The sequence below is a fragment of the Enhydra lutris genome, unplaced genomic scaffold (assembly GCF_002288905.1).
Source record: "Enhydra lutris kenyoni isolate GAN:26980312 unplaced genomic scaffold, ASM228890v2 scaffoldscaffold35, whole genome shotgun sequence".
Taxonomy (NCBI): domain Eukaryota; kingdom Metazoa; phylum Chordata; class Mammalia; order Carnivora; family Mustelidae; genus Enhydra; species Enhydra lutris.
Window position 1 is genome coordinate 4,336,875 of NW_019154119.1, and position 24,730 is coordinate 4,361,604.

Sequence of the window (24,730 nt, forward strand, 5' to 3'; positions counted from 1 at the left end):
CAGATAAGAATGATCAATAAAGTATAAAATATAGCAATATATAATTCTATGAGAAAAGTAGAATGAAAATAGGAGTACTAGAAGAAAGATTACATTTTAAAACTTCCAACTATTAAAGAACTGTTTTGCACTTTTTTACCGGATGATTATAAATATCAGACTGCTCTGAGGGGGCGCCTGGATGGCTCAGTTGGTTAAGTGTCTGCCTTCAGTGTGGGTCATGATCCTGGGGTCCTGGAATAGAGCCCCACATCGGGCTCCTTGCTCAGTGGAGAGCCTGCTTCTCCCTCTCTCTCTGCCAGCCACCACTCCCCCTCCTTGTATGTGCGCGCTCATGCTCACTCGCGCGCTCTCCCTCTCCCTCTCTCTCGATATCTCTATGTCAAATGAATAAATAAAACCTTTAAAAAAAAAAAAAAGGCAGAGCAGCAGGCAGAGAGAGACCAGGAAGCAGGCTCCCTGCTGAGCAGAGAGCCCGATGCAGGGACAGGGTGGGGGGCACCCTGAGATCATGACCTGAGCTGAAGGTAGAGGCTTAAGTCCCTAAGCCACCCAGGCGCCCCTCAACTTTATTCTTTTTTAAGATTTTTTGTTTATTTTTTGAGAGAGAGAGAGAGAGCACAGAGGGAGAGGGAAAGTGAGAGAGAAGCAGGCTCCCCACTGAGCAGAGAGCAGGATGCAGGGCTTAATCCCAGGACCCCAGGATCATGACCTGAGCTGAAGGCAGACACCTAACTGACTGAGCCACCCATGGCGCCCCTAGATACCAACTTTAAAATTTAAGAGGGCACAGGCCTAGTTTTTGAAAAAGTTTTGTCTATTTGAGAATAAAGTGTGAAGACTACTGCCCAGGGCAAGAAGTGCCCTGGACATTGAGTCACATGGATGGGTGCCCAGGAGGGTGGCAGGGGCAGGTAGCCAAAGAAGCAGTCCCCACAAGATAGGGCAGAGGACCCCGCCAGGCTGCTCCAAGCCTTCTCTCTCCCAGAGCTCTCCCAAGTCCCTGCTCCTGGAATTTGCCCCACCAACCTCAGGGGGGAATGCCCATGGAGAGAGGGGAGAAATCACCCAGAGAAAGCCCTGCAGGCACGAAAGCTACCACGAACAACCCAGCCCCAGCTCCTCCAGGGAGAAGTGCCAGCCCTTACTCTCCTCCAGAACCACGAGTCATCCCTGAGCTGCTGGGCTGCCAGAGTGCTGGCTTGGTCACCAGAGAAGCTTTGCCTCAAGGTGACACAGCAGCACTGTGCAAAAGCTTCTGAAGGGGCTAGGACCCCGCTGGACATCTGGAAGAGATTATTCTAGGCCTCCAGCCCCATTTAACTTATAGCAGCAGCAACTACACCTCAGAACAGTACCTCCGCCCCATTCCTAATGCAGAGGATCTTGTTTGTTCTGCTAAATAAATACCTTTGGGGAGCCTCATTAGAGGCCAGAGATGTGGGGGACTGTGAAAAACTGCCACTGCAAAAATTACCGGCCAATTCCAAAATTTGGATCTTGACAGGGAATTACAGCAAGATATGCTTTAAGAAAAGCAACTTGTGGGCACCTGGTTCAAAGCCGACAGCCAAGAAAGAATTCTTGACATCTTTGGTGCAAAACGGTGGGTTGTTTTTTTGTTTTGTTTTGTTTTTTTATTTGAAAGAAAGAGATCACAAGTAGGCAGAGAGGCAGGCAGAGAGAGAGAGGTAGGGAAGCAAGCTCCCTGCTGAGCAGAGAACCTGACGCGGGGCTCGATCCCAGGACGCTGGGATCATGACCTGAGCCGAAGGCAGAGGCTTTAACCCACTGAGCCACCCAGGTGCCCCCAAAACGGTGGTTTTATTAAAGCACCGGGACAGAACCCATGGGCAGAAAGGGCAGAAAGAAAAGACCCCAGGTCAGGAGGAGTGGCCTATTGTATACTTTCAACTTGGGAGGGGGTTAGGGATAGCATTAAGTCTCTAAAGAATTTGGAAGCAAGGTTTCCACGACCTTGAGGGGGCTAACTATTGTTGGGAAAAGGTCATTTATTACTGTCTAATAAAACCTTAGTCATGAAGCCCTTCAGATGTGTATCAGTGGGCCATATGCATGGGGGGGGCGTAGTTGCCAACACGTATTTTGGGGGGTTTAGAGAAAATGGAAATTTTATTTGGAATATTTATTTGACAGAGTACAAGTAGGGGAGCAGCAGGTGGAGGGAGAGGGAGAAGCAGTTTCTCTGCTGAGCAGGGAGCTCGATGCAGGGCTCCATTCCAAGACCCTGGGATGATGACCTGAGCCAAAGGCAGATGCTTAACTGACTGAGCCATTCAGGTGCCCTGAGAGAAAGGAAATTGCTAAAGGAATTTTTATATGTTAAAGTAGACTTACAGGATTGGGTGGGGGGGGGGGGCTAGGATTGTCTTTTGCCCTTAGCAAAGTATTAACATCGAGGCAGTTGAGTCCCTAGGGGAATGTCACTCTGCCTGTTTCAAAGACTTGTCAATGGGCTATAGGAAGTAGGGAAATGTAATCCTTTTTCTTCTGCCTTTGTTTCCCACATCAGTGTGGGGTCCAGAGCTGACAGCCAAGAAAGAATTGTTGAGACACCTTTTGTGCAAAATGGTGGTTTTATTAAAGCAGGGGGACAGGCCCATGGGCAGAAAGAGCTGCTGTTCCCAGGGTTGTGAGGGGTGGCTGATTATATACTTGGGAGTCGGGGGAGGGAAGGAAAAAAGAGGTTTTCAAAAAGAACTTTCATATTAAGAGGACCTACAAGCCACTGGAGGCCTTGCCATTGTCAAGTTAAGGTTGTTTTACCCTCTGGCAAGGCAATGACATTAAGATAGTTGGAAGTTGGGGCGCCTGGGTGGCTCAGTTCATTATATGGCTGACTTCAGCTCGGGACGTGGTCCTAGGGTCCTGGGATCGAGTCCCACATCTGGCTCCGGGCTCAGTGGAGAGCCTACTTCTTCCAACCCCTCTGCCTGCTGCTCTCCCTACTTGTACTCTCCCTCTCTGTTAAATAAAGAAATAAAATCTTTAAAAAAAAAACAAATAGTTGGAAGTTTCCTGGAGGAATGCCACGCAGATCCCACCCAGGAGTGGTGGTTTCAGGGTGTCAGCTTGTGCTTTGTCCTCAGCCAGCCTTCTGCTCCCTCATCACCAGGACATGTGAATTGGATTCCTGGCTTGGCACTCACTAGCCATGTGCCCCTTGAAATCAAATTAATCTTTCTACATCTCAGCTGCTTTTCAGCTGAGCTTTATGAAGACCAAATGAGAATACATGTGAAGAGGTGGTAAATTAGAAGACACTTTAAAAAAAAAAGTTACTTGTTTTATATAAGCACACATTTGTGTGGACCCACTGCTTCTTAACTGGGGACAATTTTGCGCTCCCCCCCCCCCCATGCCTGGATGCATTTTTTCGTCCGGACTGGATGGGGCGCTAGTGCTATTAGTGGGTGGAGAGCAGGAATGCTATTAAACACTGCACAGTGCACACGACAGTCTTTCAGAATTAAGAATTATCTAGTCCCAAGTGTCGATAGTGGGGCGTCTGGGTGGCTCAGTGGGTTAAGCATATGCCTTCCGCTCAGGTCATGATCTCAGGGTCCTGGGATCGAGCTCCACATCCGCTCCACATCTTGAGCTCCCTGCTCAGCGGGGAGTCTGCAGCTCCCTGTCGCTGCCCCTCCCTCTGCACATGCTCTCTCTCCAGTAAATAAATAAAAATCTTTAAAAATTAAAAAAAAAATTTTTTAATCCCAAAGTGTCAACAGTGCCAAACCTGAGAAACCCTGCTGTAGCCTATTCATACAGCCTTAACCAGTCCAACTTCCTCACTGGGCAGCAGCTTCCAGGCACCGCTCCCTCCTCCGGGAGGAAGAGCAGGAGAGGTAAGGATTCCAGGCAGCGTTCACCTTCCCCCTTCCCCCAACTCCTCCTCTCTTTCCTCGCAACAGCACCCTGCTTGCCGACCCATACTTAGGATACTAGCCTTACGACATCAGGAGCTAAAGGCCTGGCCTGGCTGGAAAAGTGACCGATCGCCGGCCCAGAGTCCGAGTCCAGTTCCCGAGAGAGAGGAAGTTCTTTCTTCTCGCAGCGAGGGCTGGACCATCTGCCAACAGGAAGAAAGATTAGTTTCACAGGCTTAAAAAAAAAAAGAAAAAAAAAAAAAAGAACGAACAGAACTTGATTCGCTGTCACTAACTTTGCATCTTCAATGGGGAAAGAGCCGAAGGAAGAGGAGGGTAGGCTCGGGTCAGTCCCACCCCCGGTACTGCCCACAGTGCTTCGCGCTCGCCGCCGAGGCCGTGCTGGGTCCCGAAGTTCTCCCGCAGGGACCCGACGGCGGGGAGCGCAGGACCGCGCTGTGCCGCGCCGCGGGGAGCAGCGGAGAGCCGGGCCCCAGTAAGTCTCCAGAAACTCACACCCGGGCCCGTGGAGCGGGGGGGGGGGGGGGGGGGGGGGGTGGGCGGGGGGGGGGGGGGGGGGCGTTCTAGCTCAGAGGCAGCGCAGCTTGCCTCACGCTCCGGGACGGTGTCCCCACTTCCCCCGCTCCTAACTTGCGTCCTCAGCGAGGGTCAGACCTCGTGGAGACCGAAGGGGAAGCCGCTGGCCGGCAGGGGGCGCTGCGCTCCGCAAAGGGCCTCGGGCTCCGTTTCTTGCTTCTACAGTGTCCTCAGAGAACATGCTAGCGGTGCACTTCGACAAGCCGGGAGGACCAGAAAACCTTTACCTGAAGGAGGTGGCCAAGCCCAGCCCAGCAGAGGGTGAAGTCCTCCTGAAGGTGGCGGCCAGTGCCCTGAACCGGGCCGACTTACTCCAGGTGCCCAGGGGTCAGGCAGTGGCTGGGGCAGGGTGGGATTCCAGGGTCTTCCATAAACATTTACCAGATAGATGAAGGAATGACCTAGGGCATTGCCTGTTAACATTCATCAGGATGTGTCTACAGAATGTGTGCTGGGGGTTCTAAGACAGTATACCGGGATATTTACAAAGCAGCATCTACGCTGTGTTAATCCATCATCTGCTCAGGCTAACAGATGAGATGGGAACTGCCCTTTGTTGAGGGGATTGTGTGTTAGGCCTTGCTCGGTCTCTATTTCACTCCTCTGGCAATCCTGCTTACCTTCCGCATTATACAGATAAACAGTCAGAGGTTAAGCAGTGTACCCAAGGCCACGACAGCAGTAATCCGGGCAGCTGTAATTCAAATCTAGGGCTTTGTGGATCCGAAGTCTGCATTCTTTCTGCTTGTAGGATCAGGGAGCTGTAGGGTCCCGGAGCTGGCCAGGGACTATACTCTAGGAATCTTTTTTCCTGCTGTTTGAAACGCTAAACTGAGCCAGCTGCATTGATTGGGGTAACAGAAACGTGCCAGAATCACCTGGGGGCACTTTTCTTTCTTAAAGATTTTATTTTTGTTTATTTATTTATTAGAGAGAGTGCTCGCACAAGCAAGGGGAGCAGCAGAGGGAAGGCAGAAATCCAATCGACTGAGCCACCCAGACACCCCTGGGGCACTTTTCAAAAATAAACATGACCACAACGCAGGCATGTATACCTTGACAAAGCTCCTCAAATGGTTCTAGTACACACTCTTAGTTCAGCCCCTCTGCTCTGAAGCCTCCAGTCGGAGGCTTCTGAGGATTGCAATGCGTGAGGACAGAGCCTGGCACTTATTATGAGAATGATCATTAAGGAGTCCATGGTTTTTGCTGGTGGGCACCATCATGGAACCCAGATCTGGCTCTGGTCCCGGGCTACACTTGACTTCCCTGTGTCAATGGCTGAGCCCTTTATCTGTGGGAAATGGGGTTAAATGGAGTGAATGAGGTTTCGGGGGAAAAATAAATTAAAAAAAAAAAATGATTCCATGGTTTTTTTCCTAAATCCTGCTACTAATTTACTTTCAGACTTTGGACAAGGCATTTCCCTTTACAGGTCTGTTTCTCCATTTGTAAAACAAGGCGTTCAGATAAATAGCTAAGGACCCTACCAGTTCTGACATCCACTGATTATATGACCTACAGTATCTTACTTGAATTAACTTTTCCTGTCTCTTTTCCTGACTTACAAAACCTGTCTTTATCCTGACCTTTCTGAGAAAAAGAGGGGCTTCTGGAAGAGGCCCAGGGACGGTAATGCACACATTCCTGACCATGCTTCTCACTTAGCTCACTGGTCTTTCTGCAGAGACAGGGCCAGTACGCCCCACCCCCAGGAGCCAGCAGCATTTTGGGACTGGAGGCATCTGGACACATAGCAGAGTTGGGGCCTGCCTGCCAGGGGCACTGGAAAATTGGGGACCCAGCCATGGTTCTGCTGCCTGGCGGGGGACAGGCTCAGTATGTCACTGCCCCTGAAGAGTTCCTCATGCCCATCCCAGCAGGACTGACCCTGTCCCAGGCTGCAGCCATCCCAGAGGCCTGGCTTACCGCCTTCCAGCTGTTACATCTCGTGGGTGAGGAGGCCCCCCCCATGCTCACTCTATACAGTGTGGTTCCGTTACTTGATGACTCAGCCACCTCAAAACCCAGCAGTCTTCTGGGGTGGCTTTAACCTGGCCACTACGCCACACCCAACAGCTCACCCTGATGTACTATCAGTAGTATGAGGTCCTCATACCATGTTACCAATGACCTGATGTTGAGGCTGAAAATTATGGTTAGCAGATGGAAAGTCTAGAAAGCGCTGGATAGAAGGCCTGTGCCCATCTTCACACTGTAGGCCCACCAGTAGTCTCAGCAGCTCAGTCTCGCTGAGCTTCTCTCTGCAAGCCCTAGTACGGTAGAAGGGGCCAGTCTTTTATTCCTCCTCAGTCCTACTGAAGTCAGCCAAGAGGTGATGGGGCCAGCCTAAGATTTGGTCCCTGTTGTCAGGGAACAGAGTAAACCTGGGAAGACAAGGCATGTACAGAAATTAGACAACCACAGAGTTCAGAAGATGGCCTTGTCTCAAGATGGGAGTGGGAGGGAAAAAGGGCACTTGGGTGGTCATTCAGTTAAGCATCTGCCTTCAGCTCGGTTTATGATCCCAGGGTCCTGGAATCAAGCCCTGCATCGGGCTCCCTGCTCAGCAGGGAGTCTGCTTGTCCCTCTCCCTCTGCCCCTCCCTCCAGGGCCTGCTCGCTCTCTGTCAAATGAAAAAATGAAATCTTAAAAAAAAACAAAACTCAAGATGGGAATAGTTAGTGTGGGCACAGGTGGTTAAGAGAGGGCTTTCTGGAAGAGAAGGACTTAAAGGGTGGGTAAAGTTGAGATGTGACAGAAGGCAAGCCTTGGTGGCTTAAGAGACTGTCCCAGTAAAATCAGCTGCTCCACTCAGAGTGAAGGATGATTATCTGTGAAAGATGAGACTAGGACTGGGTTTCAGTGGCCTTGAATGGCACATTGCCTGAACCTGATGAAAGAGCCAGCTGAGAACCACTTTATATTTTGAGGAGAAAGTAACATAATGAAGGCTCCATTTAAGTAAGAGGAGCCTGGTGGTTGTGTGTGGTGACTGGATCGTTGAGACCAGCTGGAGACCAGTTTCAGACTGAAGAGGAACTGGCTTCAGGTGGTGACAGTGGGAATGGTACGCATTCTTTTTTTTTTTTTTTAAGATTTTATTTATTCATTTGACAGAGATCACAAATAGGCAGAGAGGCAGGCAGAGAGAGAGGAAGGGAAGCAGGCTCCCTGCTGAGCAGAGAGCCCAGCGCGGGGCTCCATCCCAGGACCCTGAGATCATGACCTGAGCCGAAGGCAGAGGCTTTAACCCACTGAGCCACCCAGGTGCCCCAATGGTACGTATTCTTATCTATTAAGGTACATGTCAGAGATGCGCATCTCGGGATCATTTCTTAAGTAAAACAGATTGTGGATGTGACTGCTAACAACCGTTTCAAAAGGGTTTCTTCCACTTTGATAAGTCAGTAAAACAAAAAAGAGCTGTCATCGTGTTCTCTTAAGAGACCAAGAAACTGGGCATTTGGTGGGCCAGGGCCAGGGGCGTGTGGTAGAATATGCCTGCGTGGGGCATGTGTAGCACTTGTAAAGAGAATGGTTCCTGTACTTTGTGCCACAGGAAACGTTCAGGCTGGAGAGACTGTGCTAATCCATGCAGGATCAAGTGGTGTGGGCACGGCTGCCATCCAACTCGCCCGCATGGCTGGAGCTATTCCTCTAGTCACAGCTGGCTCCTGACACAAGCTTCAGATGGCAGAAAAGCTTGGAGCAGCGGCCGGATTCAATTACAAAGAAGAGGATTTTTCTGAAGCAACAATGAAATTCACCAAAGGTAAGCAGTAGTTCCTGCAGCCCAACAGGAATTTCAGAGATGGTTCAGTCAAGTCCTCACCAGCCTGAAGTTTGCCAGTGCTCTGCTAAATACACAGCAGCTACCCTGCCAAATTCTAGCATTCAGGTGTTTGACCTCTGGAGACAGGCAGGTAGTGTTTAGGACTAAAATGTTTCTGTGTGCATTCTCATAAGGGATAGCATTCATACACTTTCTAGAAACCGGATGAGTCAGAGAGAGTTGGACTAGAATTAGCAAGGAGCCATTCTTCCGAGTTACTCTGCAATGAGTTAACGGGAGCTTGGTGTGGTCAGAGTAGGGTTAGGATGGTAGCTCTCTAAAGGGGTGAGCCTCTGTATTCCCAAGCCAAATGTGTTTGTTTTTGGCTTATCCCTTTCCATTTTTCACGTGAGTTAAAAAGGAAACGTGAAACGAACACCTGTAAAACTACGATTCAGATAACCCAGCACAGACATTTCATAATTTAGATGTGAACCTGCCTGTCCTGTAGACTGGGCGGACCTCCCCTGTTCTGTTCTCATTCGTGCCTAGGTGACTGTGGGTTTTGTACTTAATGGGGATCAAAAGGGATAAACCAGGTCATGGTGTTGCCCCATTTCCCTCTTGCTGTGGTTAGGAATCATAAAAATGAACTACAGCACACATGTATGATAAAGTTCAGTTACCTAAACTCCATCTACAACAGTGTTTCTATGAGCAGTGCTTCTAGTTCCAACCTACAGATTTACCACTCCCACCTGCATATATACCCATATATTCACAAATATACTATGGAATCTTACTTTGCACAAAGCCTTCTGTGTCTGATGAGCATTACAAATCTGTGTTTCCTGTGAAAGGTGCTGGAGTCAACCTTGTTCTAGACTGCATAGGTGGATCCTACTGGGAGAAAAACGTCAACTGCCTGGCTCTTGATGGCCGCTGGATTCTCTATGGTCTGATGGGAGGAACTGACGTCAGTGGACCTCTATTTTCAAAGCTACTTTTTAAACGAGGAAGTCTGATCACCACTCTGCTGAGGTCGAGGGACAAAAAGGTGAATGATGAGTGAGAAGATAATGTGATGTATTTATTATCCACAAAAGTGTGGTGCTTTTATATAGCTCCAAGAAAGGAAGATCTGACACATCTTCTGTTAGAGAGCCTATGTAGAAACCTGCCCCCTCCCATGAATAAATAAGTAACTATTTTCACAGAACTAATTAAAAGTAGTCAATAGAAGTCTCAACATCTTGGAACGTAGGGAACATTTCGCATGTTATTTAAAATTTTCTAACAGAATGAACAAAGCATTGACAATATTAGGAAATATATTTCTAATAGTGCCAAGATGTTGTCTTCAAAGGAAAGGTGTGATAAGAAAGGTGAATAAGGTTAGTTAAGGTTCTGCCTTCAATAGATTATGCTACTGAAATCTTCTCTATGTGGTACTCCAGCAGGTACCAGACTGGGGAATGTTTTCCCACTGAGTATTTCACACCTGTGGGATAGTAGAGCTTAAACATCCCTCTTGAACCGAGCCTACAGAAATCCTGTCTGTGGCCACCACCTGCTTTAAACCTTTAAGAACAGTCGTGTTGTCAGTGCCACTAATATTTTAGTACAGGATTCAGGCTTTTTCCCTGGTACAGAAGAGATTATACATTTGGGGGCACGCACATACATGCTGGTAGTGAAGGGGGTGAGTACTCTCTGTGCATCTTCAGGTGTGTACACATTTCAGAGAGAGCACAGAGGCTAATAAGAGGATGGGGAGCAGCAAGGTAAAGTCTTTGTCTAGGCTGATGTCTCCTTTTCCTCATCTTAAGTACAAGCAAAGGCTGGTGGAGGCTTTTACAGAACAAATCCTACCCCACTTCTCCACGGAGAGTCCCCAACGTCTACTGCCCGTGTTGGACAGAGTCTACCCCGTGACTGCAATCCAAGAGGCCCATGCATACATGGAGAGTAACAAGAACTTGGGCAAAATCGTCCTGGAACCGCAATGAAGGACAAGTTTCCCAGGACAAACTGGAGAAAGTCCATAGTACGCAGGAAAGAGATCGGGTGCTACTCCAAGCCGCCCTGTAACCTACTGGCCCTCCCCTGCTCTCGCCTCCGGATCCGTGTAAAAAAAATCGAATGAAATAAAGAGTAGATCTGAAGGGTTGCCCTCTCACTGTGGCGGCCCCAGACCGCGGCCTGCGCCGCGGCGCGGGTGGGGTGGGAGTCGCGACCGCAGTTGTCGCAGGGATTACAGCACAGGCCCGAAGAGTGGGTACTCAACTCTGGTCCAGGGCCGGGGGTCGCGGATACCGAACGAACAGCGTCAGCCACTACACAACGTGCCACAACCCCCGAAAGCCTCTTTGCGCAGCACCAGAAGCCCGGGCCCACCCACCAGCCCTACACCCACGCCGCGCGCGCCTCACTGAGACCCGTCCCACGTCAGGACCCCCCCCCATACCCCCGCAACTCACCTGGGAGCGCCCCTACCTCGTCCGGCTCTCCTAGGCCCCGCCCCCTGGCCGGATCCTCCGCTCAGGGCCGCCTCGACAGGAACACCGCCCCTTCTTTAACCCAGGCCCCACCCTTTCCGGTGCGGCTTGTAAAAGGGTCTCGAACGCTCGCCTTTCATCTTGCCGTTCTCTCTTTTCGTTTCAGGTTCCTCTTGCCCCGGAGTCTTTTCGAAAGGGGACATTACGTCAGCACGTCTGGACGTAAGAGGGAGATCTTCCGGCGTGTAGTAAAGCTTCCGGCGGCGGTTGGATGTTGATGTCCTGGGCTTGAGGCCGTGTGGCGGTCCAGTAGCAAGAGCTCCGGAGGTGTCCGGAGGAATTCCAGCGTTTGTTGCAGTAACTTTATCAGTCCGCCAAGATGGCGATGCAAGCGGCCAAGAGGGCGAATGTGAGTTTCCGGGCATTCAGCAGAAGAATGGGGCGGGGTGGGGGGGGGGCGGACCTCTCTCCTGGACTTTTTTAAGGGCGTGGAACTGTGTATTTTGCCCCTGCTCGGTTCCCCAGGCCAGAGTAGCCCAGAATTTACTGTCCTAATACTGGCATTTCCATCCTGGCCCCGTCCTTGCGGATATGCTCCTTGAGCCACAGTTCCGGCTCCACCCCTTTTGAGAGTTCCCTCTGTTTTTTACTCTGGTGTCAGTCCTACAGCATTTGTTGCTTGATCAGCACCTACGACCTAGCGACAGGATTTTCGCCCCCAAGTCAGTAGCACAGACTAGTCTGCAATAAGTAATCTAATATCTCACAGGCAACCAAAGCCTGGGATTCTCCTAAAGTCACGGAGCTTTTTGGATTTTTCATTAATGTTTTAATATGTTTGAGCACCTACTATGTGCCGGAATTGAGAGATAGGGAAGAATTCAGAAGTTAAATTTACCGAACATGTACTGTGTGCCTGACACTAGTCTAGGTATTGGGGATACAACAGTGAATAAAACGAAAAGCCCTTCTGTTTACATTCTTTTGTTAGAGAATGGGGTATTATAGAAACCTAAGAAAAACTGTCTCAAGTAAAAGAGGATAGATCAGCTGTAAGGCTGAGAGGTATAGGATAATGAAGACATAAAATTGGACTTGGTGAGATGCAGAATTTTGGTGACCTTGACGATGATCATTTCAGTGGATGAAAACTTGGTCGCAGTGGGATGAAAAGAGGTTGGAAGTTTAAAAAATAGAGACAGCTCTTCCAAGTTTTCATGTGAATAGGGAGTACAGAGGTTGAATAATAGTTGACTTTATATAAGGTGTATTTGTGTGTCACTAAGAATGATCCAGTAAAGTGGGAGAAATTGATGATGTGGGAGAAAGATGAGGTAAGTTCAGGAGTGAAGGTTTTGAGTAGAGGATGACAGGAAGAGGGGGTGGATATGGATGAATTTAGATCGGTGGGTTTAGTGACATGAATATAAGGTAGTTAACATTTGGTGATGTATACTTTCTTCAGTAAGCAGGAGGCAAGATCAATTCCTAGGATAGGCAAGGAAGAGGTTACAACGCAACTCAGATGTTAGAGGGAGTGGTGGTGGTAAGGTTTGAGGAAAGAAAGTGTGATACAGTATCGTACAGAATGAGAAAGCAGATTTATGGGAGAAGTGTATTATAATTGGAAGTGTCAATTGTCTGTTTGAACTCAGTCCAAAATCTTAAATCTAAAACTTTATTGTACTTATTTGTTGACCATTTGTCACCACTACTAGTTTGAGGACAGGGAATAAGTATCCTCTTTTTCCTCTTATACAACACTTAGCTTAATACCTTAAAAAGCTGCCAGTTTAATAGTTTTTGAGCAAATGAGTATCTAGTATGTAATTGAATATGTTAATAAGAACACAGGAGTGAACTCAGGATGGGAGATACATATTTGAGAGTCATCAACTTACTGTGGAAACCATCTGTGTGGTTAAGAGATCAAAGAGTGTAGAATTAAGGAGAGTATACAAAGGGTCAAAAAGGAGTCTAAAAGTAAAACTCTGTAGAAGAGCATATTTTAATGGCAAAGAAGAGTGAGAAGAACTAGCCAGAGTGGTAGGAAATAAAAGTGCCAAAAATAGTCAACACAGTCAGAAGCCTCAGAAGTTAAGCGTGACGACAATTGATCACTGAAGTTAAAAGGTCTTAATGCGGGGCGCCTGGGTGGCTCAGTGGGTTAAGCCTCTGCCTTCAGCTCAGGTCATGACCTCAGGGTCCTGGGATCAGTCCCCATGACGGGCTCTCTGCTCCGTGAGAAGCCTGCTTCCCCCACTCCCCCTGCCCCGTTTGCTTCTCTGCCTACTGGTGATCTCTCTCTCTCTGTCAAATAAATAAATAAAATCTTTTTTAAAAAGAAAAAAATAAAGTCTTAATACCAGGGTGCCTGGGTGGTACAGTCTGTTAAGCACCCGACTGTTGGTTTTGGCTGAGATCTTGATCTCAGGGTTATGGGATCTGGCCCCATTGTGGGCTCCACGCTCAGCACGGAGTCTGCTTGAGATTCTCTCCCTGTACCCCTCCCTACCCCTTTTTAAAGGTCTTAGCGTAAAAGTATTTTCATCAGTGCTGGGGTAGAAGCTGGGTTGTGGTAGGTTGATGAGTGTCAGTGAAGTAAAGATTATGAGGTAAGTGAGTATAGATCTTTCCAGATGCTTGACTGAAAGAAAAGAAAAAAGCAAAATAGGGTAGTAAATAGGGAGCTGATAAGTTCAGGGAAGGCAGAAACCTTGCTTTTTCCCTTGCCTGATATGTGCAAAAGAAGGTGCTCAGTAAATATTTGTTGAGCAAAGGAAGAGGGATACAAATGACTTTTTTTTTTTTTTTCTCACATGACAATTGTCAGGACATAAGTAGCTGCTCACCTAGGGGATAGAAGCCAAGGATGAAGGAAAAACTGTAAATTCAAGAGAGGGAAGATATTATTGATGTAACACGTTCTTAAAAAGACCAGATAAGAGTCATCAATGGGAGTTTTATTGTCTTGGAAGCAAGAACAGTTCCCTTCTTTCTTTCCCATATATGTCTGAGGCATTGAGGACTTTTAAATGAGGTTGAAAATCCTTGTTTAACTGCAGTGACTGGAAGCCTGGGTTTTATAGTAGCCCTTACTAGTTCCTACTAATAGTCCTCCCTAAAACTAGTGCCCAGTTGCTTTTCTGAAAAGAAGGCCATTTTCAGGAATATCAGATTATAATCTTTTAAAAATAATTATTATTCTTGACTATTATGTGGGGTTTTTGTTTGCTTTTTGTGAGATTTTATTTTTACTTATTTATTTTTAAGATTTTATTCATTTAGTTGACAGAGAGAGAGAGGGAGCACAAGCAGGGAGAATGGGAGAGGGAGAAGCAGGCTTCCCACTGAGCAGGGAGCCTGATGCGGGTCTCGATCCCAGGACCCCAGGATCATGACCTGAGCCGAAGGCAGATGCCCAGTGACTGAGCCACCCAGGTGCCCCTACTGTGAGAATTTATTATGAGAAATTTTTTTTAGGTAGTAGCACTTCTGCCCCTGATTATAATAATAGTACATATTTCTCATTTTAGATTCGACTTCCACCTGAAGTAAATCGGATTTTATATATAAGAAATTTGCCATACAAAATCACAGCTGAAGAAATGTATGATATATTTGGGAAATACGGACCTATTCGTCAAATCCGAGTGTGAGTCTTACTGAGATATTTGAAATGTCGTTTCATGAAAATGATTGTATCATCTCAGAATTATAGCTGGCAGCAAGGCCTAACCAAGAGCCTAGAGACTAAATGGATTGAAATCTGGAAGATGAGATTTTTTTTTTTTTGTATGGAAAAAAATGACACCTTCCTGATCTAGCTCAGTGAGAGCCAAGAATAGTAGTTGTGAAATTAGAGAAGGCATGAAATATAATGAATGGTTTGAGGGGAACCGGTGGGAAAAGAAAGAACCTTTATCGCATAACTATCTCTTGTAAAATCAATATGATGCTGTGTTTTTTATGTGCACTAACTCTAATTTTCTCTCCTGTTTCCTTTACTGACTCCAGAATTTCTGAATAAACTGAGTAAGGAGCTCTACCAGTAACTGAGAAAAATTATTTTTTTCCCAACCACAGCTCTCTATTGAAGATTGATTGGTTGATTGATTTTTAAAGATTTTATTTATTTGACAGAGAGAGAGACAGGGAGAGAGGGAACACAAGCAGGGGGAGTGGGAGAGGAAGAAGCAGGCTTCCCGCTGAGCAGAGAGCCTAATGCAGGACTCGATCCCAGGACCCTGGCATCATGACCTGAGCCAAAGGCAGACATCTAATGGCTGAGCCACCCAGGCACCCCAAGATTTACTTATTATTATTACTTTTTTCTAATGAAGATTTAAAAGTATATGGGGGGCACCTGGATGGCTCAGTGGGTTAAGCCTCTGCCTTCGGGTCAGGTCATGACCCCAGGGTCCTGGGATCTAGCCCCACATTGGTCTCTCTGCTCAGAGGGGAGCCTGCTTCCCCTTCTCTCTCTGCCTGCCTCTCTGCCTACTTGTGATCTCTCTCTCTGTCAAACAGATAAATAAAATCTTTAAAAAAATAATAATAAAGTAAAATAAATAAAAGTATATGGGAGAATAATTGCAACACAAGTTCAGGTTTTAATTTAAATATAAAAATTGGTGTTTATATTTTCAGATGATATTTACTGAACATCTACAAAATATCATTTGTTGTAATAGGTGCTTTTATTTGTATCACCAACACTACAACCTTGTGTGGAGGTGATAATTTTTGTTTTAAGATTTATTTATTTGAGAGAGAGCATGAGTGAGCATGGGAACAAGGGGAAGGGCAAAGGGGGAGAGAGAGAGAGAGAGAGAGAGAGAGAGAGAATCCTTAAACAGACTCCCTACTGAGCATGGATTGGGCTCAGTCCCAAGACCTTGAGATCCTGACCTGAGCTGAAAGCAAGGGTCAGACACTTAAACCAACTGAGCTGCCCAGGTGCCCCAATAGTTGTCTGTTTTATAGCTTCACACAACTATTTAGTGATAAAATTTTCTAATTTTATTTATTTATTTTTAAAGATTTTATTTATTTGACAGAGAGATCACAAGTAGGCAGAGAGGCAGACAGAGAGAGGGGGGAAAGTAGGCTCCCTGCTGAGCGGAGAGCCCAATGCAGGGCTCGATCCCAGGACCCTGAGATCATGACCTGAACTGAAGGCGGAGGCTTCACCCTGAGCCACCCAGGCGCCCCCATATTTTCTAATTTTAAATTGAGTACACTACACAGATCCATAGCTGGTAATACTCTAATTAGTATAAATGGGCCACTTACCTAAGAGTTCATCTGAAAGGATTTCTTCATCTTCTTCTTCTTCTTTTTTTTAAAGTTTATTATTATTAGTTTTTAAAATTAATCTCTATACCTAACATGGGGTCTCAGACTCATGACCTTGAGATCAAGAGTCATATGCTTCTACTAAGCCAGCCAGGCACCCCTGAGTGTCTCTTATATTTTCTTTTTCTTTTTTAAGATTCATTCATTCATTCATTCATTCATTCATAGCATGAGCAGAGGGAGAGAGAGAATCTTAAGCAGACTCTGCACAGAGTGCAGAGCCTAACACAGGGTTCAATCTCATGACCCTGAGATCACGACCTGATCCAAAACCAGGAGTTGGACACTTACCCAACTGAGCCACCCAGCTTCCTCTGAATATCTCTTCCTTTTTTTTTTTTTTTAAGGTTTTATTTATTATATGAGAGAGAGAGAGAGAGCAAGAGAGTACTAGCAGGGAGGAGCAGGAGAAGTTCCTTGCTCCCACTGAGCAAGAAACCCAATGCGGGACTCGATTCCAGGGCCCTGGGATCATGACCTGAGCCAAAGGCAGATGCTTTACCAACTGAGCCACACAGATGCCCTTGAATATCTCTTTCTTAATACATTTTCTTTTGTGAACGGAGAGCTGCTTCTTGGTTTTTAGATCTCTGTAAGATCTTGAGGACACTCCTTTTATTTATTTTTTTTTAAAGATTTTATTTATTTATTTGACAGAGAGAGATCACAAGTAGATGGAGAGGCAGGCAGAGAGAGAGAGGGAAGCAGGCTCCCTGCTGAGCAGAGAGCCCGATGCGGGACTCGATCCCAGGACCCTGAGATCATGACCTGAGCCAAAGGCAGCGGCTTAACCCACTGAGCCACCTAGGCGCGCGAGGACACTCCTTTTAAATCATTACTTTCCTTCCAGAAAGTCAACCAAATGCTAGCAATACATCATCATTGGTACTCACGTGGGGATGGAAATGAGGTGTTACAGACCAGCCATCCTCTTCAGGAAGTCTTAGTCCTTTGAGTATTTGATAAGAGCTTTGGACCCTTTTCAAAGAACAATACATGAAACATTTTGCATATGATTTCAGTGGATACATGAATCCTAGGTTAAGAAACCCTGTTCTAAATGTACAAGAACGGTATAGAGAAGGTCCCCTGACTTGGAGATCAGGAGATAAGATTCTGCTTCAGGCCCTGCAACCTCAGACAAGTTGTCCAGCTTTTTGGTTTTCTGCTCTCTCACATGTAAGCTAATGTAGATGGACTGCCTTTCAGCTTTTTAACATGGAGGCAGCATGTTAAATTTACTGAATTGATGGTAACACCTGAGTTCAGATACTAGTTGGACATTGGCTAGTCATGCACAACTGGGCAAAATATTCAATCCCTCTGAGCTTCAGTTACTTACGAAACACAGTCTTCCTAACTTACTGTCTTAAGAGAATTTTTCATTATTATTAACATATAATGTATTATTTGTTTCAAGGGTACAGGTCTGTGATTCATCAGTCTTACACAATACACAGTGCTCATCGCAACACATACCCTCCCCAGTGTCCATCACCCAGCCACCCTGTCCCCCCCCCCCTCCACTCTAGCCTAAAGAGTTTTGTTTTTGTTTTTGTTTTTTAAGATTTTATTTATTTATTTGACAGACAGCAAGAGAGGGAACACAAGCAGGGGGAGAGGGAAAGGGAGAATCAGGCTTCCTGCTGAGCAGGGAACCCGACTTGGGGCTCGATCCCAGGACACTGGGATCATGACCTGAGCCAAAGGCAGACACTTAAACGACTGAGCCACCCAGGCTCACCCTAAAAGAATTTTAATAAGGATCAAAGTAGGTCATGTCTGTGAAAGCACCTTGTCATGGAGTCTTTTCTTCCCAGTGTGCATTAGCCACCCCTCTCTATTCTCCCATAGCGCCTTCTGTGAACATCTTGTAACACATGATTTTGCTGTTGTCTTTGTACTTGACTCTCCTGCCAGCCTGTGAGCTCCTCCAGGACAGGTATCATATATTCTTTTCATTTTGGGTTGATAGCTGTTATGCCTGATACACGTTAAACACCCCATGTATACAAATATAAGTAAATGAATAATACAGAACGTGGTTGTGATTGACTTCTGAAAGTGTTATAAGATTTACTGATAGTACGCAATTAAGAGATGCTTACATCAGGAAGTTAGTGTTTCCGAAAGCCAAGGTGGATGATCAAGCAGTGGCATCTTTAGAAGGGTGCGGAGTAGCTCAGGGCCTTTGTACTCTGGTCCCTCCATTTGGAATGGTTTTCACCCAGCTCATCTCCTGTCTGCCTTCTCATTCTTCAGGTCTCCACTACAGTGTCACCTTTTCAAAGAGGTTTATCCTGACCACCCTAGCGTTAAGTCATCTTTGTCCTCCCAGTAATCTCTGTCACAGCTATCTACTTCCTTTATAATATTTCTCATCTGTCTTTATCTTTCTCCCACTTGGATAAAGTTCCTTGAAGAGAGGGAGGATGCTTGTCTTTTTCACTATTCTATTTCCAGTGCCTGTCATACAGAAAGAACACAATATATATTTGTTGAATAAATTCATAAAAGCAGGAATTTGGGTCTGAATTATAGATTGAAAACAGATTTTGTTGTTGTTGTTGTTCCCTAGCTGTGATCATGCTTCATCGTATATCTGGAACCTAGACCTAGGGCGACCCACCTTCCCAGTTGGCCCAAGGACCAAGGGGTTTTCTGGGACCTGACTGAGGGCTAAAACCCGGACAGTCTTGGGCAAACTGGGAGGAAGCGTTGCCCTTCCTGGCATGTAGCAGACACTTGATGCTTTGAACTTTTTAAAGCCCGTTCATACCTTTTACCTCCTGATTACTAAAACGCATACAGTGTAGGGCAGGTGACAGGTCCTGATATGGCTGTTTGACCCATGAAGCAGCGGAGGCCCAGAGAGGTTGATGCACATGATGAGGTGTTCTCATTCCTACTCTGGGGTTTACCACCAATCGAGAAAATAATGTTGGCGCAGTGCCTGCCACGCAGCAGGCACCAACTACATACTTTTTAGAAATTGAAGTTACAATTTGGTTAAGATACTAGGTTGATAATCAGCAGCTAGGACACTGAGATGAGAATCTTTAAAATGGGGTTAGTACCCATCCCTGTTCTAGTTCCTCAGAAGATTTAAGAGGAGGAGATAATTTTTTTCTTAAGCTTCCAGGAGAAAGGGTGTTAGAGAATTGGTGGGAGAGAGTAGATCTCCACTTTTCAAATACCTCTTAGCACTTGTGTGCATGGTGCTGTGAGAGAAAAATGAAATATAAGACCTTTCTTGGACAGTTAACAAGAACTAAAATATTAAGTTCTTTATGTTTCATGTTTTTTTAAGATTTTATTTGTTTGACAGAGAGATAGAGCCAGAGAGTACAAGTGGAGGGAATGGTAGAGGGAGAGGGAGAAGCAGGCTCTGCACTGAGCAGGGAGCCCAACGCGGGGCTTGATCCCAGGATTCTAGGATCATGACCTAAGCCGAAGGCAGATGCTTAACCATCTGAGCCACTCAGGCACCCCAAGTTCTTTATGTTTTTATTCCAAAGGAGAAATAGATAGACTTTTTGGACCCCCCCCCCCAAATTTTTTTTAAGATTTTATTTATTTATTTGACAGAGAGACAGCAAGAGAAGGAATACAAGGCAGGGGGAGAGGCTAAGGGAGAAGCAGGCTCCCCACTGAGCAGGGAGCCCGATTCAGGGCTCGATCTCAGGACCCTGGGATCATGACCTGAGCCAAAGGCAAGTGTTTAATGACTGAGCCACCCAGGCACCCCTGGTAAAATCTTTGAGGCAGTGTTTTTTTTCCCTTTGGGTAATCCCCAACTTCCATAGCTAATGCATTCCTTTTTTTTTTTTTTTTTTGAATTATAAAAATTTCTTTTCAAGCTGATGAATTCTTGAAAACTAAAAGTCAAAAGTCGTAAGAGTTGGGGTGTCTAGCTGGCTCAGTAGGGAGAGCACATAATTCTTGATCATGCAGTTTGAGCGCCTTGTTGGGTGTAGAGAATACTTAAACAAACTTTTAAAAATGTCCAAAAGTTGTTAGATTATTCCTGGAAAGTAAGGAATATTATAAAATCCCTTATTGGGCCTATTTAGCCTAACAGCCTGTAAGCATTCAAGGACACTGGCCCCCTCCGACCAACCCAGCACCCTGTATGTCTTCCGTCCCCCTTTACAGGAGGTATAAGCACTGATGAGGGCCCAGCGCTGTGGTCTTATACTGGATCAAATTTTAACAGGTACCTCCCCTTTCCCTGGCCTCCTACCTTTGCTTGACCCTATGCGGGGACCATGGCAGATGGAGAGGCAGCCCCCAGTCTTAGACCTTATTCCACAGTTGGCACTGGGTGGCTAGAACACAGATGGAGGGGTCCATCTTTATCACACTGGGAGCATAAGCTGAGTGGGACCTGTGCCCACTGCCCCCCACTGACAAGCACATGGCCATCTGCTGCTGCAGTTTGTTGCTCTTCACACTTCCCTCCCTCCCTGCGAAGGAAGCTGGTGAGGTGAAGAGAGGAGGTGGCAAGGAAAACCTATACCAGAAGCAGCTCCATATCCACAAGCAAGGTCCACCTTCCACTTCTAGCCACCTTCTACCCTGGCGGGCAGATGACCCCACCCAAAAGCACACTCCCTCCCACCCGTGTTTGCCAAAGCTCAGCCCTTCTCCTGAGCCAGACTGGGCTGTGTAATGCATGAGAGTGCATATATTATTAAAAATGAGTGTATGAAAAGTTGGGATCTGACCATACCACATTATTATTATTTTTAAAGATTTTATTTATTTAGTTGAGGGAGAGTGAGAGAGCATCAGCCAGGAGGAGAGGCAGAGGGAGAAGGAGAAGCACACTTCCGCTGAGCAGGGAACCTGACACAGGGCTCGAGCCTAAGACCCTGGGATCATGACCTGAGCCGAAGGCAGACGCTTAACCGACTGAGCCACCCAGACACACCTGTACCATATTTTAGAAAAGCAGTGAATCTTCTAAGTGAAAGAAACCGCATTAACTCTTTATGTCCTTTCCTGGCCATAAAGCATAATGGTTGGCTGTTTTCCTACATATCCTTTATAATTTTACCATCTTTTTGGTAGGGGCTTCCACCACCACCCTTTCTACAGACACGGATAGGTTTTATTTTTATGGATTTGATAAACCTAAGTAAAATACTACTCAGAAACATTTGTTTCCTACATTGATGGTGACTCTGTTGTCTTTAACAATTGAAACTAAAATTAGGGTTAGGGAGGGGCACCTGGCCCTATTTTATTTTATTTTTTTTCTTAAAGATTTTATTTATTTGACAGAGATCACAAGTAGGCAGAGAGGCAGGCAGAGAGAGGGGGAAGCAGGCTCCCTGCTGAGCAGAGAGCCTGTTGCGGGGCTCTATCCCAGGACCGAGACCATGACCTGAGCCGAAGGCAGAGGCTTAACCCACTGAGCCACCCAGATGCCCCGAGAACATGACTCTTGATCTTGGGGTTGTGAGATCTAGCCCCACACTGGGTGTAGATATTGCTTAAAAATAAGATTTTAGGGACACCTGGGTGGCTTATTCATTTGAGTGTCTGCTTTCTGCTCGCGTCATGATCCCAGAGTCCTGGGATCAAGCCCCAGTTCGGGCTCCTTGCTCAGCAGGAAGCCTCCTTCTCTCTCTTCCTCTGCCAACAGCTCCCCCTGCTAGTGCTCTCTCTGTGTCAAATAAATAAAATTTTTAAAAAATAGAATGAAATAAAATCTTGAAATTAGGGGCACCTGGGTGGCTCAGTGGGTTAAGCCTCTGCCTTCGGCTCAGGTCATGATCTCAGGGTCCTGGTATCGAGCCCCGCAACAGGCTTTCTGCTCAGCAGGGAGCCTGCTTCCCTTCCCCTCTCTCTGCCTCCTCTCTGCCTACTTGAGATCTCTGTCAAATAAATAAATAAATCTTTAAAAAAAAAAAAAAAGAAATTAGAGTGGAGTGAGGGAGGAAATTAAAATTTTTAGAAACAAGGGACTAGTTACCAGGTAATAGTGTAGTAAATAATTTTAAGTATTGGTTCTGTTGCATAAATGTGCAATACGAAAAACCTCATTCTAATCATTGCTCATTAATAACCATCACTCCTACGAAATGCTGTACTTTCCAACTTAAGACTGAGAATTGAGGGCACTTGGGTGGCTCAGTCAGTTAAGCATCTCCTTCGGCTCAGGTCATGGTCTTCCGGTCCTGGGATCGGGGCCCAGTAGGGCTTCCTGCTCAGCAGGGAGTCTGCTTCTCCCTCCCTCTGCCTCTGTGCACGCCTTATGTACACATGCTCTTTCTCTCTCTCTCTCTCAAATCAATAAAAGCTTTAAAAAAAAAAAAAAAGAATTAGTTCTTAGTGTGAGAAGTAGGAAAGACTAGGACAGTAAACTTAAAGACTGGGCCAAAGTTTCAAGCTAGTTCTTTGCTGCTAGTGCTTTGGTAGCTATAGGAGTAGTTTTGACACAGCAAGTTTAACTTATAGCTGTTTTACTTAAAAAAGAAAGCAAAAATTACCTTAATTCAAGAAATAGGCTTATCCAGCATACGTGTCCATAATCTAACAGTGTTCAGGTTGATCTCAAAATACTTTAACTTACTGTCTTTAATCTTCAGTGGTTAGTGGTTTAAAAGACAGTTCTTCAACCATCAGTGCTCAGGTAAATGTATTTTTTTCCACAGTATTTGTTACTTATTTATAAAGAAACTATTCCATAGCTCAGCAATCATGTTTCATAGTTCAGGAACACAGGTCAGTGATAAATTTCCATGGAACTCAACCCAAAGAAATTCTTAACATTCCAAAATCACTTTCCACTCTGAAAGATACCAGCCTTTTTCATCTCCTCAAAATCTCTCACGGAATCATAATTTCTGTAGAAATCTGCGTATCCTTCTTTCTTGATTTGGCCACAGCAAACTTCTAGAAAGCTGCAACCCCTAGGGAATGTTCCAGCAATATGAAATCGCAGGTGCTTGGCCAGAAGGCCTTCCCATCTGAGGTTTCGGCAAGCCCTGGAAGTCATGGTAGTTATTCTCCTTAACACCCAACCTCAAACCCCACGTCTTTCCTAACTCCAGTAAATGTGTATTTTAATTAAGTCTGATTTCACTCTGCAGGGGGAACACACCCGAAACTAGAGGAACAGCTTATGTGGTCTATGAAGACATCTTTGATGCCAAGAATGCATGTGATCACCTTTCAGGATTCAATGTTTGTAACAGATACCTGGTGGTTTTGTACTATAATGCCAACAGGGTAAGTATCAGGCCACAGTCCTCATTTTGTGGGGAGTCCATGTTAAGAAGTAGTGTACCGTGAGGGGAAGAGTATACTGTGAGTTCTTGGTTCGCTAGTGCTACTGGTGAAATTCATTTGATGACAGATCAGTAACTGTTAACCTTGGTGCTTACCACATTTCAGGCATTTCAGAAGATGGACACAAAAAAGAAGGAAGAGCAGTTGAAGCTTCTCAAGGAGAAATACGGCATCAACACAGATCCACCAAAATAAACATTTTCTGCATTTTCATTTTAGACTAAAACCCACAAGTGACCACATCACCCTTTTCTTATTTTTAAGTAATGCTGAATGTTGTAATTTCTTATTCGAGATTCAAAAGGACCTGCTTGAAACTTTGATACATGTTAGAATGTTATATGAATAAACTTGTAAACTTTTTGTAAAACATGTCAGTGTTTTCTCTTAAACTTTCCCTTTTTATCTGATACCAGAAAACAAATCAGCAGTTGAACTGTATCAAGAATTGTTTGGTGGTAGGTGGTCACAGAGACCAAGCTTCTTAAGAGCAGGGAGCTTTTTGTATTCTTAATGTCTCTGATGTTCAATCCAATGCTTAGCCTCAGGGAAGATTTTAGAGTGTTGTCATTTATTGAATGTTAACAACTCAGTGAAGGTAGCTATCTCCATTTTGCAGATAAGGAAACCAAAGCTCATTGTGTTGGTTGAATGAATAAAACGTTTACTTTAAAAGTTGCTGTAACATCCACCAGTATTAACCATACCAGTACATATGAATAATACTTGCCTTACAGTGAACAAAACACTTTGTCCATGTCAGTGTGCCGTCCTTAGAAGTCAGTTTTAGAAGTGGCCATTCAGATGACAGCACACTGTTAGAAATTGGAGAGCATGTTTCTTGGGTAGTGGTGTCGGTTGTTACATGTCTAAGATTGTGTTATGCAGTCTTTTCCTTTAGTTAATAAGTGTCTGAATATCTTGGACCTTAGGTCATAGTATATCTTTGCCATAAATAGAATATAATGCTTTTCTTATATATAAAATTTAATGCTTATTCTTATAACCATACGCTCCCATGGCATGGAAATAGTATGTTTATTACCACATTCATCATAGCTTGGCAACTTGGAGGAGATAGCTGTAATTTTCTTTTTATAGTTTAGACATGGGCCAAATGGAAAAACATGAACCAATTGTTTTGTATATAACTATAGCCCAAAATCAATTTGAAGGGTATAAGCACTGAATCATTTAAATGGACAAAAAGCATCTCTTCTACTTTTAAATGCATTTGGCTTTGCTATCTGTGCTTACTTTAAGCTAATACGCTCTTTTATACTTCTGGTACTGTCTTCTCAAAGCTTACTATT

General features: G+C 45.5%; 2 protein-coding genes across 2 annotated transcripts; both read left to right on the plus strand.

The window, feature by feature from the left end:
* Window positions 1–4,265: 4,265 nt before the first annotated feature.
* Window positions 4,266–10,666, plus strand: LOC111154082 (tumor protein p53 inducible protein 3). Its single transcript, XM_022513447.1, is given in 6 exon segments — window positions 4,266–4,386; window positions 4,653–4,804; window positions 6,175–6,442; window positions 8,050–8,262; window positions 9,123–9,319; window positions 10,092–10,666. Coding segments are annotated over 6 exon segments (1,011 nt in total). The 5' UTR covers window positions 4,266–4,385; the 3' UTR covers window positions 10,272–10,666.
* Window positions 10,667–10,914: 248 nt separating this feature from the next.
* On the plus strand, window positions 10,915–23,787 carry LOC111154083 (splicing factor 3b subunit 6). Its single transcript, XM_022513448.1, has 4 exons — window positions 10,915–11,169; window positions 14,297–14,415; window positions 23,219–23,357; window positions 23,523–23,787. The coding sequence occupies exons 1-4, from the start codon at window positions 11,140–11,142 to the stop codon at window positions 23,610–23,612; spliced, it is 378 nt and encodes a 125-aa protein (XP_022369156.1). The 5' UTR covers window positions 10,915–11,139; the 3' UTR covers window positions 23,613–23,787.
* The last annotated feature ends 943 nt before the right edge of the window (window positions 23,788–24,730 follow it).